This window comes from Mobula hypostoma, chromosome 12 (assembly GCF_963921235.1).
Source record: "Mobula hypostoma chromosome 12, sMobHyp1.1, whole genome shotgun sequence".
Classification (NCBI taxonomy): domain Eukaryota; kingdom Metazoa; phylum Chordata; class Chondrichthyes; order Myliobatiformes; family Myliobatidae; genus Mobula; species Mobula hypostoma.
Window position 1 is genome coordinate 56,875,132 of NC_086108.1, and position 18,465 is coordinate 56,893,596.

Sequence of the window (18,465 nt, forward strand, 5' to 3'; positions counted from 1 at the left end):
AATCTTTCAGAATGCACCACAATTCAAATGGTAGGGTCGGCTATGGAAAACCACTGCACTGTCAAGCTGCAATGAAGAATTTCCCAGAAAAATGTCATCTTGAGACTGGTATCTTTTCCATTCTTGTATTTCCTCCAAACCAACTGTACCAGTTGAGATATGGATCAGCACCATACCAAACTGCACTCGGAGTGAATATCTGTTGAAGGCAAAAGGATTCTAAATGTATTGAAATAAGCACCTCATTGGACTCATAATGCACACTCTTCACACCTATATTTTTAGATAGGAAATGCATATTTAAGCAGCAATACAAAAAAAGTATCAATTCATGAAGAATGCATAATTTCTGAAAATTTATTATGAAAACAGATTTTCCCTCTGCTACCATTTTTGTGGATATAAAATCAGCTATCAGTATTTGTTGCTTCTGTGTAGCAAGAGAAGTCCATTTCAACAACTCCTTGTGAACAGTTCATAGGTGTGAATGGTATGGATGACAGTCTTTTTTTCTCTTTTTCCTGTTAATATGGTTGAGAAGGGTTCCTTTAGCATGCAAGCCTCACAGAGTGGGGGCCCTCCCGAGGACTTCAGGCCAGGCTGACGACTTCCATTTAGGCCAGAGCTGGGAAAGCTTCTGGGTCATCGACATTTGGAACAGAGATGCTAGACTGCAAAATTTAAAAAAAAAACTGATCAGTAACACTAAATTTGAAAAATAGGTGTGCAACAGACTAGCTTAAGAAATGAAAAACATCTTTTGAGTCATTCAAATTCCCAACACTTTACAAACTTGTGAATTAGTACAGTACAATATATATTAATGTAGTAATAAGCTTCATACCTAAAAGTGAACATTTAAAATTAAATCACAAATGTTGGCTGTCAAGCATCCAGCATGCTTTAATCTACATACCCATACAGCCACTTTCAGGGTGAATGGATTAATACCCAAAGTCTTTTTCTATTCGAGAGGGCTCTCCAAGGCCTGACCATCCTAGCATTTTGTCTGTCTTACCTTTAACCCTCCAAATGTATCAATCTGCACTTGGAACATGGAATTTAATCCTAACATTGCTCCTCCCTCTTTACTAATCAACATCATGGTGCAGACGGACAATCCTGTTATCTACCACACCACTAACTTCCAGGTCATCTTCAAACTTAATAATACCTCCTACATTCAAATCCAATTCATTAATACTTAGCACAAATGTTAGGGGACCCAGTAACAATCCTCATTTCACTTACCAGTTCTGCAATCTGCTCCACCAGTCTAAACTTGTGCACATACATCCAGGAAATAAAATTCCTGTGTCCCCAGTCGACATTCCCTCTCCTTGTAACCCCCCCCCCACCAAAATGCATCCCATAATTTCTTGGAATTGAGCAGTTCTAACTTGAAAATGACTGAAGTGCCAAATGGATTTCAAGCTTTATCTGGCAAGGAAAGAAACCTAGAATCCAATTTAACACCTTACAGTTAGGAAAGAAAGGAGGAGGTAAGGCACTTCCTTGTTTGAGAAATTATTTTTATGCTTCACAGATAACCCCTCTGTTATATTGGTGTAATGGGGACTATAAGGCTAGATGGAAGGAATTGGAATTTGGATTGATTGACAGTTTTCCTCTACTGGCCTCAATAGCGGACAAAGGATTGATGGCCCAATTGGAAGAGATTAAAAACAGCTGGATAAATCTCACATTAAAAGTATGGCAGAAGGTGGCTAATTCATGTGGAATCAATAACATGTTAAAACTTTTCAGATGGTGTGCTTATGATACCAAATTTCTTCCCAGCAGAGGAGATAAAAAATTTGAACTGTGGATAAAGAAAGGTCTTACAACCTTTCTCTCATTCACATATAAAAGTGTATTACAAAGTTTTCAATCCCTGCAGGACAAACATGGCCTAGAACACAATGACTTTTTAAGTACCTTCAAGTACGACATCATGTTAACCAGAGTTGTAGATATATAGACTTATCAACAGTAGAATTAGAATTTTTCAAGATTCTGAATTTGGCTTACAGTTCAATACCAAGTAAATCAATTTCTCAATTATATAATGCCCTCTCTCATGCCAAAAATGAAAACACATTGTATATTAAAGAGAAGTGGGAGAAAGAAACAGGGTTGGTACTTTCAGAGGAGGCTTGGGGGAGAATATGCAGCTTCCAGTGGTCTTCGACTAACTGATTTGGAAAGAACATTGTTGGAAAAATATAAGATATTTCAAGACCCCATACCAGGAAAAATATACAGACACAAACAAACGTGGCGTGTTGGAGAAGGTGTGGCACCAAGGAGGCAAATCATTTGCACATTTTTTTGGGATTGCCCTAAATTAAGTTTCTATTGGGAAGGTATTCACAGAACATTAGTTAAGGTATTTAAGACTCATACCTCTGAACTTTCAGACTCTCTACTTGGGGCATGTATTGTTTTTGGAACAGAAGATAGATATAAAGCTGTTGCAGGCCCTTTTAGCAGCAAGTAAGAAATCAATCACCAGAAAGTGGTTAAATCCAACATCACCTACATTAGAAGACTGGTATGAAATAATTTTGGAAATATTTAAAATGGAAAAGATGACCTACTCTAAGAATTCAAAAGGAAATTTTTTTAAATCAAATTTGAAATAAATGGATTGATATTTATAACCCCAGAGCCAGCAGACTTTAGATGACTCTCCTAATGGTTTCTACTGTTTGTCTCACCAACATAGTAAGCGTGTTAATGTAAGCACCTTTGGCTCGAATGTTTACTGTTTTTTTTTGGGAAAATGTGGAATTAACACAAGTAAAAAGATCTGGGGAAATTTTGGACCAGAAAGAAATGGACCAGAAGAGATACATGGAAATTAGTATTCAACCACTATTAATATTTTTATAACAACTATTATCATTATTTAGTTTAATAGAGTGGAATTACAATTGCACATAAACATATACCTAATTATTTTCTGTATTATCTCAATATGCACTTGTGAATGTACAAATTAATATAAATTTATTCACATAAAAAATGGAAAAGGTTATATATGTTAAAAAAGTTGGTGTACTACTTGTGAATACCTTATCTAAATAAAAACAAAATTTTAAAAAGTTTTAAAAAAATGATTGAACTGCATGTTTTATTTAAACCACATTTTAAAATTCAGCTGTCCCTTAATAAACAAGTAACAGCCCAAACTTTTATAAATCCATTAGATACAGATTGAGCACCTGTTAATACTCCACAGCAATTTAAGATTTATTCTATTAAATTCTACCTGCCTGCCCAAGATGTTTCTGGAAATAATCCTTATTACAAAGACTTCTAACATGCTAAAAGGTAGATAATCCCACTCCAACTATTCTCCCCTGGCTGGAGCAAAATTTTTAAGCATAGATGCTCACAGGGTAGAAAACTGCTTTAATGTAGCACTTTTCATAAACTGAGGAAGCTTAGATATTACAATAACAGCACTAGACATTCTTTCTTAGCTATGGTATCTACAGATTGTGAAAGATGCAAGTCTCTTTCTTCCTTCTGCATTCTTTTATAAATCTAGCCAGTTTGTGTAGAGTTTGTTAAATTATGGAAGCAACCACTAATATAAATATATGTAATATATAGTATATCATATGCTATATATATATATTATATATAGTAGTATCATAGATGCTATTTGCTATTACAATGTTTTCTTTAACACTCCAGTCTTGTTAAAATATGGAGTGTCATGCATTTAAAACTGCAGTCCAACTGTTGATACCTTATCTGGTCTCATTCCACGGATGCTCCTGCCAGCACCACCACGGCCACGGCCACCTCGGCCTCGGCCACCACGACCAGGGCGGCCCAAATCACCAAAATTGATCTCCAGCTGAGAGGTTATATCATTTGCTGGTTTGCGGAAGTGATGGTCCAGAGCAGATTCATCAGAAACCTATGTTGAAAGAAGATTAGCTCAAATTCAAAACCTTCACAGCAGTCATTCTATAAATCACTGAAATGCAAGCCTTTTTTAAAGTGTAAACCATGTATTTTGCACAATGCATATGCAATACAGTTCAATGCTTAAAAGATAACAAAATCAAAACTGTAGAAAAACTATAGAAACATAGCTTTTCAAAACAATCCCCCATTGTTTTAAGATGTACTTCAATCAACTCAAGTTTTATTTGTATTAAAAATGCAAACTGGGAGGAACAATACCCCACATCCAAAATAGAAAATTAACATGCATTTTCAAATTACATTTCAAACAGGTCATTAATACGCATCAAGAACCAAGCACAAATAAATTGTCTCTACTGATGTGAACTTTAATATTACCTGCATTTCAAAACTAGACACACCTCAATCAAGTTAGTTAGATGCAACATTTCATGGGAAGGGGCTTTATATAAAATAAAGGTTGTCATCAGGCTGTCATAGCCAGGGGTTGTAACGGAGATAAGCTCCAACTACCTATTAATGTTCCCAATGGACAGCATCTCAAATTGCATTTGACAACCAAGTCCAGCTCCTGGCCTTCATGTATGACTTATCTACTAAGCCTGGTGGAATAGTTTCTACTGACAGAAAGGGCAAAGGTGGATTATGGCACCTTAAAAGCATTTTTTTCAAGCAGATGGGGCTAGTCAGCCATGGCAGGCTAATCATCTCAAAGGAAAACTGATCTCAAATCTCCAGTCTTGTGGCTACACCTACTCACGGGGAAGGTCTCAGGAGTAAAACCCGAGGGGGAGGGGGAAAATTGAGAGCTGGAGTCCCAAGGGCAGTCCTACATTGAGTTCAACATTGATTTGCAACTCCTGCGACACTGCTGGTGCTAAACTGTACTGGTCTCTGTCATTCATCAGCTGCATAGGCAACAGCTTGCTCTTCTGTATCATAATGCCCTGGCTTGTGTATCAAGTATAGAGCTAGAACAAAATATCCATAGTCAACCCTAATCAATAAAGTCTGTAAGCTCATTAACTTGTACTTCGGAGATCTGGGTCAGCTCAGTTATCAAGCACCAAAGCCTTTGAAAGCAATTTAAAAGTTCAAAACTCTACTTTTTTAAAAAAAAGCTAAGTGGAGTAATAAACCCATCTTTAAGATGACAATCAAATGGATTGTAGCAATCCTGATATTCAGATTAATGCCCTCAATCGAAAGAATTCACGTTCCGAACAGAATATGTGACAGAAGGCATAATACGTTAAACCAAGCATCAATACAAGGTGGTCATATTGCATCTACTGCAAGTCTTCATTCCAGATACAACTGAGTAAAATTAAAAAGCTATCTTCATCAAAACCACTCATGAAGCAAAACTGCCCAGAATTTAGCCTACTCCGCAGTAAATTCAAAGCGGTGACCCCCGATACGTGATGCTGATCATCCATAAATTTCTTTGAATAAGCATTTCTACGATAAAGCTTCAGCAAGCTTTACCAGATAAGTACATTCAAACAAAGCCTGCCCATATCTAGTGCGTTCCCTTTGTTAAGAACCCAGTCATTCATTATGTTCTAGATGTTGATCCTAAAATAAAGTACACCAGAGAATTCCATCATTGATCCAAATTTCCCCCCTGCACAATTATAACACTAAAGAAATATAAACATTTTGATGGCATAGATTAGAGCAGGCAATTTCCTTTAGGCCTCAATAATGTTTACAACAAACACGTCACTGCATATTACGTAAATTACCAAAGTAACATACAAATTAGTTTGTAACAATGATCTTGAGCGTGCAAATGAACAAAAATACAAATGGATTACCGTATATTCCAAAGTATGGACATCTTCATTCTCAAAACGCTTCTAGCAGAGAAAATGCAAAAAACAATCTGAATACATAGAGTTAGCAATGACAAATGATTAAGTTCAAAAACCACTGAAGTATTTTACAATCATCAATATACAATTTAAAAAGATGGGAAAGAGATCAGTTACTGTGCAATTCCTAACAACCTGGCTACCAAACTAGGAAGTAAAACTATGCTAAAAATAGCTTACAACTAAACAAAAAAAAAATTATACAACAGTTCAATTCTGCAATACAAATCGTGCCACGCCTACCTCCTCAGTTTTAGGCTTGCGTAAAACGAATCCTTTTTTCCACTGACTACTATCACAGCCCTCATTAGGTTTGCGAATGTTAAACTCAGCTTTTGCCCGTTCTTTATCTTGCATGGCTTTCCACTCATCGAGAGTCATTTCCTTTGGGCCTTCTTCTTTAACTTCTTCTACTTCATTTTCCCTGAGGGCAATAAGTATCCATGAGGATTCGATACACAAGTTCAATTATAAGCTGCATTTACTTAAGAGATTTTCCTGATACTGACACAATATATTGTAGTGTAACACTAGTTAATCAAAATATTTCCAGACCCTCACAACCCAAGGACTGTCTTTTTCCAAAAAATTCAGTACCATGGCCAATCTCTTCCACACCTCAATTCACACAAGTTGTTATCTATATTACAATTTAATTTAAACACTTTTTAATGTATCTGCTTTTGAAAAGTACCATTATCAACTTACCATAAAGATCCTGCAATTTCCCAAATAAATTGTCACCCAAAATCATGCTAACAGTATGTCCATATTTAGCAGAAGGTACGAATCAGACATCTTCAGATTAAATTTCCCATTTAGGACCATTACAAATTCTGTATTCTATAATTATATGTACATGCTGAGAGAAAGATGCTACAACACTGATGTGTGAGGATACATGTTTTTAAATCACTTAATTCTGAACATGTCTTCCTTTGAGCAATTTCCTATTATGGTGCTACAACCTCTTCAATATACACCCTAATTTCAGACAATATTCTGAAAATCCATATGCCCATTTCATTTGGAAATGAAATACAGTATGTCAATAACTTCTCACTGTAGATTGATAATAGCTTCTTTAAAGCACCTTTCTACAAAAGAATTGCACAGACCCAAACTCTCCCACAAAGCAAGAGAGGATATATAATATAGCAAAGATTAGTGGAAAGTTAGAGGACTGAGAAGCTTTCAAAAAACAACAAAAGAACAATAGGAGAGAAAAGATTAAATATGAAGTTAAGTTAGTCTATAACAACAACACCCTGTTTTTTTTTCCAAATCTATAAAAGAGTGAAAGAGAGGCAAAAGTGAATACTGGACTGATGAAAAACGATGCTGGAGATATAGTGATGGGGGACTAAGTCATGGCAATGAACTTAATCGAATATTTTGTGTCAGTCTTCACTGTGAGAGAGACCAACACTATGCCAGAAATTTAAGTGTTGGGGCAGAGGTGAGAATCGTTACTACTAAGGAGCAAGTGCTTAGGAAGCCGTAAGATCTGAAGGTAGACAAGTCACCTGGACCAGATGGACTACACAGCAGGTTTCTGAAAGAGGGAGGCATTATTACTGATCTTTCAGGAATCACTAGATTCAGGAATGGTTCCAGAGTGGAAAATTGCAGATGTCAAACCACTCTTTGGTTGGGGGGGGGAGAAGAAAGAGAGAAGCACAAGAAATCAGTATTCCACTGCCCCACCTTGTTTAAAATTGTATTCCAGTTCATACGCAGAGTGAGACCTTTCTTATTTCAAAGGCAAAAGTCCCTCTCTAAGAAAGAGCTGGATTACGATTTTAAATAAGGCAAGACAGCGGAAAGCTGAATGGTTGAGGACTAAGTTGAGTGTATATACCACTGGACTAGACGTGCCAAGGTGGAGTTTATCATCGAAACATCGGTTAAAATCGATACATGGACCCAGCTGGAAGCCCCAGAAAAGTTCATACATCATATATAGCAAGAAAGCACTAAATCCTTTTACTTGATAAGTTTAGTTTGCAACAGCATATCGAATACACAAGACAATGGTGACTTACAGGAACACTATACACATTAATTCTTATTCAACTTCAAAGACTATACCTGGCACTGTACAAGATTCCCATTAATCAGATTTTGACAACTGAAATTTTCATATTGTTGACAATGTTTTAATTTTATTCATAATGAACATTATACACTCAATATAACACAAAATACTGGAAGAACTTAAGCAGGTTAAGCAGCATCTAGTAGAGTAATAAACAGTTGATGTTTCAGAGATCGTTCATCAAGACTGGGGGGGGGGGGAGAAACAAGCCGGAATAAGAAAATCGGGGGGGGGGGGGGGTAGAAGAGAGGGAGTACAAGCTAGAATATGATAGATCAGACCAGGTGGGGTAGGGAAGAGGGGGATGAAGTGAGAAGCTGGGAGATAATAGGTGAAAAAGGGCTGAAGAAGAAATCTAATAGGAGAGGAGAGTGTACCATGGGAGAAATTAATCTAGGAGGCTTCCACGGGGAAGTGATAAGCAGAGGGGACCAGAGTTGGGGTCGGGGGGGGGGTGGGGGAGAGAGAGAGAAAAGAAGTGAAATGAAACAAAATTACCCAGAAGTTAGAGAAATTGATTTCCTTCCATTTTGCAGACTTCTGTTTGGGTAGCTTCCAGCCAGATAGCATGAACTTTGACTTCTCTGACTCCCAGTAATTTCTCCCCACAAAGACAAAGGGTGAAATGGACAATTGAACTTTGGACAAAGGTAGAATTTTGGATCATCTTAAAAATATGGAAAGCAGCACTACAGAAAATGCCAACCAAGAATGGACTGTGATAATCAAGCTTACACTACCAGCCAGGATATAGTGAAGGGTGGGAAAACGTGATTTTAGTAATGTGGTCTAAAACTCATTTCAGGGTCCATTGATACCACATAACAAAAAAAAATAACCGACTCAGGTGATAAGGCACTTCAGACCAAGATATTAATCTTCATTATTAATGAAGTAACTTTCAACTCATTAAGCAGATTCATGAAAAAATTAAATTCAGAATTTTGTTCTTAATACTCACTTGTTCTCAGAATCAGCTACCTGCTGCTCATCTCCCTCAGGTACTTCTTCACTAACAGCAGATTGATCAAGTTCACTACAATTGGAGAAGGTAACAGAAAAGTTTAGTCAAGTAATCTTTACAATAAAACTACATGCAAAGCCAAATAATTAGGTAATTAGGTTTTCATACTAACCCAAGTTCATCCTTCACAGTTCCCCAGTTATGTGATCCACTGCCACCCCGTTTGTCCTCTGGTTTCAGGCTACTGGAAGAGAAACTATTCTCTCTATATATCTGCTGTATATACATAATCACTCATTTTTTTAAAAAAAATACTTGCATTGCATTTCTAAATACAGGGATTCACTAGGTAAGGAATGTCCTGAATTGCACAAATCTAATAATGTAGGGAAATATGCATAAAGTTAGTCTTTTTCAAGCTACTAGTATTGTTTATGGCATTCATTAAAGTCTGGGTACAGCATATATATTCCATTAATTTAATTATGGATAATGTTAACAGTGATTAGTCAATAAAATGAAATAATTATTACAAGTCTATGCAGAGTCAAATGTAGGTAACTACAGAAAAATAAATATTAACTTATGGATAATTTGCAAGAACAGAAATCACACATACTGGGGACTGCCTGTATTGGCACCCATTATACTATCAATTAATTTACAGCACGTTAGCAAGTTAGTTACACTTCATATTACTTTAAGTTAACATTTTCAACAGTATTTGTTAGTTCAATATAATAAAGTTTACAGTGTTAAGAATCTTACAAAGTCAATATTAACTTACGATCGGTCACTTCCACTGTGTCTGTCAAATTCACGTTTTCCACGCGAGTCAAAACCATCACTCCTTCCCAAACCACGACCTCGTCCACGCCCTCTTCCTCCTCCACGTCCACGCAGTGGTCTGTCACGATCTAGGGGCCGACTAGGTTGTGAGAAAATTAGACATTATACCATGATGTACTATCCCATGCTAATAAGTACACTATGTTGATGCTCACCATTAATATCTACATACATGCAACAGATAATTGATGTTAACATCTGAATGAGTTGCTTCCACAAAAGCTATTGATTTCCAAAATATACTGTTGATTAAACATTATCTCCAAAGATCTGAATATTGAAGAGTTAATAAGTTGCAATGTCAGTGTGTGATATAAAAGTTTTAGTTGGAATATCCTGCCATCCATTAAACAGTCTGTAATTGGAGCCATCTTTGAAATGAAGACTTCGCACTTGGGAGAAATATGAAAAAAATACGTCAAATGACTGCATACTCAAGACAGTTGCATGCCTGACAAGTTGTACACATGCAAACACTTTTCAACTCCTATACTCAATGCCCTGACTGTTCAAGACAAAGCATGCCTTCTTTACCCTCTGTCTATCCGTGTCTCCACTTTGGATCTGTACATCTGGGTCTCACTGTATCTTCCTGATTCTTGCCATTTATTGTGAAATCCCTGCTCTAGGTTTATCTTATCAAAGAGCAAAAATTGCACTTCCATCTTCCATTCTTTGGCCTATTTCCCAGCTGACTGGGATGGAGACATTGTAATTTTAAATAACCCTCTTCACTATACCAATAATTTTGGAGCCATCTGCAAACTAACTATGCCTCAAATCATTATTATAGAATACAAACAGCAAACCCAACATCTATCTGAATTTTAAATAGAAAAAACACTTTATAATTACTTAACTAAGTCTGCCAATAACCTATTTTCTCCTCTTCAACTCTGCTACTGCCAATTTTAATCTGGCATAGGCTTAAAGAGCTAGTAAGCTTGAGGGAAACTGCACTGCCCTCATACAATACAAATCTAGAATAAAAAGGTGCAATTCTCAGATACAAATGGCAACATATATACAGTACAGGCAGTCCCCAAGTTACAAACAAGATCCATTCCTAAGTCAGATTTGTACGTAAGTCAGAACAGGTACATTTCAAGATGTAGGTCCTTTCAGGCATAAGCCAGTCTCATCTACATTAAATATTTGGTCTGGCAAATAATCTCCCTCAACAGGAAAGAGGTCAATAAAATTGAGAGAGTACAGAGGAGGTTTACTAAAATGTTGCCTGGGTTTCATCTCCTAAAGTTACAGAGAAAGGTTGAACAAGTTAGGTCGTTATTCTTTGGAGCGTAGAAGGTTGAGGGGGGGGACTTGATAGAGGTGTTTAAAATTATGAGGGGGATAGACAGAGATGACGTGGATAGGCTTTTTCCATTGAGAGTGGGGGAGATTCAAACAAGAGAACATGAGTTGAGAGTTAAAGGGCAAAAGCTTAGGGGTAACATGAGGGGAAACTTCTTTACTCAGAGTGGTAGCTGTGTGGAACGAGCTTCCAGCAGAAGTGGTTGAGGCAGGTTCGATTTTGTCATTTAAAGTTAAATTGGATAGATATATGGACAGGAAAGAAATGGAGGGTTATGGGCTGAGTGCAGGTCGGTGGGACTAGGTGAGAGTAAGAGTTCGGCACGGACTAGAAGGGTCAAGATGGCCTGTTACCGTGCTGTAATTGTTATATGGAATGAAATGGGTATTCAAGGATACAAAAGACATTTAGGATCAAAGTGAGAACTTTTCCATAGATGTAGATTTCTCTACCAAAAGTGGGTGGAGTAAAGTTGTTTAATATATTAACACTAAAGGCAACAAAAGTGCATGGGATGAGAGTTGGAATATTGCAGTAAGCCAAAGAGCAACCATGATCATATTCATGAGTGGAGCGGGATAGAGAGCAAAATGTCCATCAATGTGTTCCGTTATGCCAAATGGATAAACCCAAAGTTTATCTGTCAACTGGGAATCCATGGAACTCTGGTCTACAAACAGCAGTGTTCACCAGCACAAGCTTGCCTCATGTATCAGCACTACCACCACTATTCTAGCTCAATAAACGCAATAGGTATGCCAGGGGTTACATCAGGCATACCCAAAGATAAGGTACCTACCTGGCGATGCTGTACAGTATCAAAAAGGTACTCAGATCATTTAAATGCCCTAATTCTTTAGTTGAATTGTAGTGGGAAATTAAAAGGTAGTGAATGCAAGCACCTCATCTTCAGCCAAAACCCAGAATATAAACCAAACCACTTCATCTGGAAATACCACGGGGATGATCCATCTCCATTTGCTATCAAGATAATCATCAAAAAGCCAATCACAAGCTAATCTGACTATCAACAACTTTAAATAGCCAAGAGCACTGGATCTAGCTGCACCACTAGCCAAGCTGTTCCTTCCAATAGTTACAACACAAGAACCTACTTGTCAACATGGAAAGATGTTTATAGGTCCTGATCACAAAATCTATTTATTTAGTGCCCCATCAGTTTACTCTCAATTACAAGTCCAAGAAGGTGTTGCCAACAGCACTCACCAACATACCTTCTAGCCTTTGTCAATACAAGAGTGTACAGTCTCAAGGAATAAAACTGGATATCAAAGAGCATCAATAGGAAAACAAGAACAGTTAGGAGTTATGCCTCCACTAAGGAAGATAGCTGCTATTAGAGATCAAACATTCTAGTCCAAAAGCATTTCCTCAGACCAACCAGCAAAACTATTCAGAAGCCCAAGTGCTCCCTAAGCAATGTAAACATTTCCATCGTGCAATTCTCCGAGTACAATTTGTGTTCCCAAGTTCCTGCCAAAGATCATAATTCCATTAATTCTGACCAAATCACCAACTCCATTTGCACAAATGCAGCTCCAAACTTGCAGGGAACCTCCGCCATGCTTCACTGTTGGCTGCATGGAGCAATCTCCAGCTCTTCTACGGACAAACTATATCCTGTTCGAGCCAAAACGTTCAAATGTTGACTTATCAGTGAAAAGCACTTGCTACCATTTTTCAGCACCGCAATCCTTGCATTTTTGTGCATAGGTGAGTCTCTTGGCTTTGTTTCAACTTCAGAGGAATGGCTTTTCAACAACTCATGGAAGTGCACTTCTGACAAGTTTCCTCCAGACTACAGAGGAGTGTTCTTGGGTTGCAATGGCTTCTGAGTTCAGAGCTGATAGCAGTGCTGGATTTCTCAAATTAGAAGGGACATCAGTTTGATGTATTGCTCGCTGCCACTCTCAGGTTCTGTGGCCATTTATTGCATTTCTGGTCCTTAACCCTTCCTGTTTTTTTTTGCTTCAACAGCACCTCTTGAAATTCCAGTCTGCTGCAAAATTTCTGCTTGGGAGAGACCTTGCAGGTGCAGGATTACCACCTTGTGCCTTGTTGCTATACTCACACTTTCCAAGGCGCACAAATTAATGATTTGAAGGTTAAACAGTCATGCCTGCCACACCCTCACCTTTTAATTTGGTTGTTCTTCACCCGGTTTGATTTCTTCTATATTGTTTCTGTTTGAGTTACTCAGTTTAGTTCATTCAACTCATTATCTCATGTTTAATTATGCACTGGCCTCCAAACCTACAAAATAATCACGTTTTTTGGAAAAGTGGCCCATGTTACTTTCTGTAATGAAATACAAAAAAAAATCCTCCATAATCTTGATTTTTTTGGAAAATGAATGTTTGGAAATCTGAACTTTGCTCTTTTCTACTGACACACTAATGCAGAAAACAATAAAAACATCTCAGGGCACCATTTGATTTTAGCATTCTAAAGCTTACATATGCTTCTTTTTCATTTTCAAAGCTTGGTTCTGTTCAAATTAATGACCAGTGAAAATAACCCTATTCATACCCTCAATAAAATAATTTTTGTCCCAACTTGCATAAAAATTACAATACCGCAGACACTGTATGGGACTAGGCAGATTAATGTTTCGGCACAGACTAGATGGGTCAAAGGGCCTGTTTCTGTGCTGTAGCGTTGTGATTATAATAGTATAAGATGAATGTCAGAACTACCAAGTATCAATCTGAAACGACAAGAAATGCTTTCTGAATCTAACATTTTAAAAATCATTGTAATGGAAAGCAACTCCTTATTAACCCATCAAACAGGTAGTTAAACATGTTTACTAAATAAATCTTCCAATAGAATGAGCAAACAGAATTTTTAAAGGAAAGAAAGACTGCAATTCAACTCCTTTAATCAGTTAAAATTCTGATCAAACTAATTATGTTTTATGAAAATTTTATTTTCTACTTTGTAACATTGTAAATAAAAAGCACATTGTTGCGTTAAGCTCCTAGTCAACAACCAAGGTTCCAAGAATGACAGATTATTAGAATTTTACTGAATTTTAAATCAACTATGGTGTTCCATGCAATGCCATTACTATGCAATAGAAGGGACAGATTGCACAATCAAATGAGCTACAAGGCCATACATAAAGAATACTATTTAAGACCAACTTTAAATTAGCAGTAATGTAATACATTACACACACTGCAGTAGAGCTAAATGCAATTTTACTGCCTCTTGCCGCGATCTTTGAGTTGGATTCATCAAGGACAGACTAAGAACAAGGAGGTTGGGAAAGTATTGTTTTTGGAACAGCATGTAAGACATGCAGGTCCAAATTTCAAGTCTATATAACACACTACAGGACAGCCACAGGCCCTTCAGTCCATGCCGAATGTTTCTGGTCAACTGATCTCCTTCCAACCAAACACCACTGTCCTCAGCCCACCATTTTCACCAAAGTCCTTCTTTTCTATCAGTTGGGGATATGCCCTCATGATTGCAAAACTTCAGTCCTACTCTAATCCATTTCTGCAGGCAGAACACTGAGTGAACAAGTAACACCCACACAAAATAATCAACTGTAACATAGAACAGTAGTCACTTCAATTAGAGCTCCATAGATTCCTAATTTATGCATATCCTTCTATCAGTTTATCCTGTCTTTTCTCCCCAATGCACAATTTAGCAGACATGAGCTCAAGAGAAAGCTACATGTCTGATAAAAATTCCAACCCTTTCTCAGTGGGTTTTTCATGAATTTCTTACAGAATTTATTAGTGTTTGGATTCTTATGGAGAAAAACCTGAAGGTTAAAACTAATCTTCAGTAAACCACTTGTCCATTAAGTTTTTCTAAACATTACTTCTCAGATGTGGAATTGCTAATGACTAAAAAAATGCACCACAAACCCGTGAAACCTGTGTACATGTTAAGATGCCACAACAAAAAAAACTCACTTCAAAGAATAATTAGACAAAATGGACATTCATTCTAAAAGCACCTTCAAATCTACAACTAATATGAAACCACTGGAATATGCAAAATAGACAATTGCAGTTTTACAATTTCACATATACATACACAAAATGCTGCAGAAACTGAGCAGGTTAGGTAAGCAACATCTATGGAAATGAACAGTCGATATTTTGGGCAGAAGCCTTTCATTGGGACTGAAAATGGGAAAAATGGCAGAACAAGGTAGGGGGGAGAAGGGGGACAAGCTAGGTAACAGGTGAAGACAGATGGGTGGAATGAAGTAAGAAGCTGGGAGGTGATAGGTGGAAGAAAGGAGGGACAGAAGGTGAAAGACGGGAGAGGAGATAAGAGGCTGAGTGGGGAATTGAAGAGGAGGGAAGGAGAAGGGAAAGGCCAAGGACCAACATGTCAGAAAGGGATGGGGACAGGAAATAAAATGGTTGGCCGAGAAATCTCGCTTCTTGTGGATGCAGCCTAAGTGTTGAACAAAGTGGTCCCCCAATCTATGATATCCTATTTACAATTTTGGTTATCCTACTTAGCTGAAATGCAGATACTAAATTCATTGAAGAATAGTGTTACAAACATGCATTCCCTCAGCTATGCCCAGACGGAATTTGAAACTATTCAAACATCAGTGCAACACTGCTTACTCATGTATGTTAAGGCAACTTCAAGTCACTGGTCTACATTCTGGAAAAACTAACTCAGCATGTTTGAATATTTGGTGTCATTCAGACTTTAATTATCTATAGCTCCCCAATATTTAAGAGCAACAAACTCACCACCTAACAAACCTCACTTTTTTGGGCGGAGCTTAGAACGATGGCACCAACGGCAACACCTTTGCTTGCATCGCGCAAACAGCTCTATTTTCTATCTTTGATATCTCTTTCCTTTTCAAGGTTCTTTTGAAGACCCTGACCTGGGGGTACACGCTGACTTTGGTTCTTTGTGGAAATGGGACCCACTTTCAGGGCCTCACGACCAGCCACTTTCAGAGAAGCCAAGATGCATCCTGGAACACTAGCACGCCTTCAAGGTGCCGGATTTTTGTGGTTTTGGAGGTGGGCAGATTCAAGGCCGGTGCAGCCACTGCCTGAGCATCTTGGGAGATGGAAGATCATAAGCAGCGAGCTGGCTGTGTGCCAAAGAGACACAAGTTCTTTGGGCACAGAGCTTGGAAGAAGTGACGCAACAGACTTTTAACACAAATCAGCAAGTTGTTTTGTTATGTCTCCCCTCTCGCTGTGAAACAGAGACACCTCTTTTTCCCTTATTAGAAAGGGAGCACCTGTGGTATGTCGAATACCGGATCTTTGGGGGTACTGCAAATCTGTCTCTATTGATTCTTTGCTGCATGCTTTGAGAGCTCGGTGGGGGTGGGGGGTGGGAGAGCCGATGCCTTTTTGCTGGTGTGGGGGGGGGGGTCGGGGACTTGATTTGCTGCTGCTTATGCGTGAGGGTGGGGGCTTCCAGGGGGGGATCTTTGGGGTTCTAACATTTAACTGTCACTCATTCTTTGGGGCACTCTTTTCATGGATGTTTGCGGAGAAGAATTTCAGGATGTATATTGTATACATTTCTCTAACATTAAATGTACCTATTGAAACTATTTTATATTAATCACACTTGTACAATAATTCAGGTATTGTAAGCTACTTGCCCAAACTAAGAACAATTATCCAATTTATTCTTACCTGCTGGTCTACCCAGAAACTCGACCAATCTTTCTCAGATTGCACTGGCCTCACCAAGAAGTGAGATTAAATGGATGATATTAGTATTTCAAATCAATTTCAAAAGGCAGGAGGAGAAGATGGTGGCACGTTGTGCGTGCGCAGCTCTCCAGTGAAAATGATATCGTATCTGTTAAATAGGGGCCGTGGACAATTCTGATTTGATGGAGAATGGACGTGAAAGCACAGAGGAACATCTGGAGAAATTTCTGAAATGCCCGTTCGCTGCTGTCGTTACTGTGTAGCTGTGAATCTTTCGGAGGGTAGGCCTCAAAATCCCCGGACTTGCCTGCTTTTGGCGACCGAGGTCGTCGAATTGTTCGGACAGAGATGGTGCTCAGTACTCGGTGTCGGAGAGCTGACCAGAGCTCGAAGTTTTCAGATGACTCAGAGTCGAATTGTGGTCGGCATGGCAGGGAGAGTTTTTCTTCCTTCTGCCTGCCTGCGTGAGATGTGGGACATTTGAGAAACTTTGAACTTTACTGTGTTTGCTAACTTCTTCATCAAGTTATGGTATTGTTACAATGTTTGTAACTATTGTTATAATTATGTGGTTCTGTCAGTTTTTTTCAGTCTTGGTTTGTCCTGTGTTTTGTGATATCACACCGGAGGAAATAATGTATCATTTCTTAATGCATGCATTACTAAATGACAATAAAAGAGGACTACGTGTCTTCATAATCATAATTGTAAGCCTGGACTCATTTAGCTGCTTTCTGATGAATGCAACTGAAGTTCACTGCAGAACCTGTGCTTGTGGCAGGAATAAAAGGATAATATCTGTAGGGAAACCTCTAAACTGAACTATGCTATACATATTACAAAATCATAGATAATTGAGGGAACAGTACATAATTTTGCTGGTAGTTCCATTGCACTGAGAAACAAATCCACTCTAAAATTCTGCACTAGCTGTAGGATTCATTCATTTAAACCCAACAGAAACCACTGACAGCTTCTAGGTGGCTCCATTGATAAAGCAAAGGAAAAAAGCAGTAATAAAAATAAGTAGCAAAACTACAAAAGAATGCAATGCCAGCAAAAAGAAAATCATGGCTCTCCTGCAGCAAAGAAAAACAAATGCAGTGCATTTGGCAAGAACAGCAACTTAACGGTTTGGAATAAATGGCTATTTAAATTCCAGCCAGGATCAAGACTTCATGACAACTTATGAATATATTATCAATAATTCTTGAAAGCAAATAAATTATACACACATGAATCTAGTTAAACATGAGACTGATTGCTTCCAGTTCACAACCCATTACATGAATATCTTTACCTTATGTTGATAAAATTTGCAATTAAAATCCTGAGAACAAATACTATATTTTAAAAAAAAATTAAGACTCACTCAGCAGTTCAAGATCCTTCTAATGGTCATTAACTTGTTATACACAAGTGCTCATATCAATATTCACCAATCCCTTTTAAAATAAGGATTAATACTGAACAAAGTAACAATTCAGGTATAATTTAATCTAGCCACTAAGGAAAAGGGGTCAAATTCAGATTTCCAAACAGAACTCCCCTCCTCCAAAATTCCAAAGCTGTACATACTTGCATTTTAAGTCATGCTAATAATGTATTTGCAAATGTGGCACAATCAGAAAGAAGCCCCAACACTTGTAATGGTTTACATTGAATATTCTACATCTTTAAGAGAATACAGAAAATAGCAGAAATCTTCCCAATGTCAACTG

At 37.9% G+C, this 18,465-nt stretch overlaps 1 protein-coding gene across 2 annotated transcripts in view; it reads right to left on the bottom strand.

Moving 5' to 3' along the window:
• Window positions 1-343: 343 nt before the first annotated feature.
• Window positions 344-18,465, bottom strand: part of LOC134354830 (SERPINE1 mRNA-binding protein 1-like) — a 36,361-nt gene continuing 18,239 nt past the window's right edge. Inside the window, exons 3-9 of one of the 2 annotated variants that reach the window (XM_063064185.1) lie at window positions 9,672-9,812; window positions 9,057-9,128; window positions 8,882-8,956; window positions 6,066-6,246; window positions 5,766-5,807; window positions 3,761-3,934; window positions 344-671 (exon numbers count right to left, since the gene is read on the bottom strand). In XM_063064185.1, coding sequence (XP_062920255.1) covers window positions 615-671; window positions 3,761-3,934; window positions 5,766-5,807; window positions 6,066-6,246; window positions 8,882-8,956; window positions 9,057-9,128; window positions 9,672-9,812 — 742 coding nt within the window. In that variant the 3' untranslated portion in view covers window positions 344-614. Of the gene's footprint in view, window positions 672-3,760; window positions 3,935-5,765; window positions 5,808-6,065; window positions 6,247-8,881; window positions 8,957-9,056; window positions 9,141-9,671; window positions 9,813-18,465 lie in introns of both variants that reach the window. The other variant, XM_063064184.1, reaches the window with a different exon arrangement.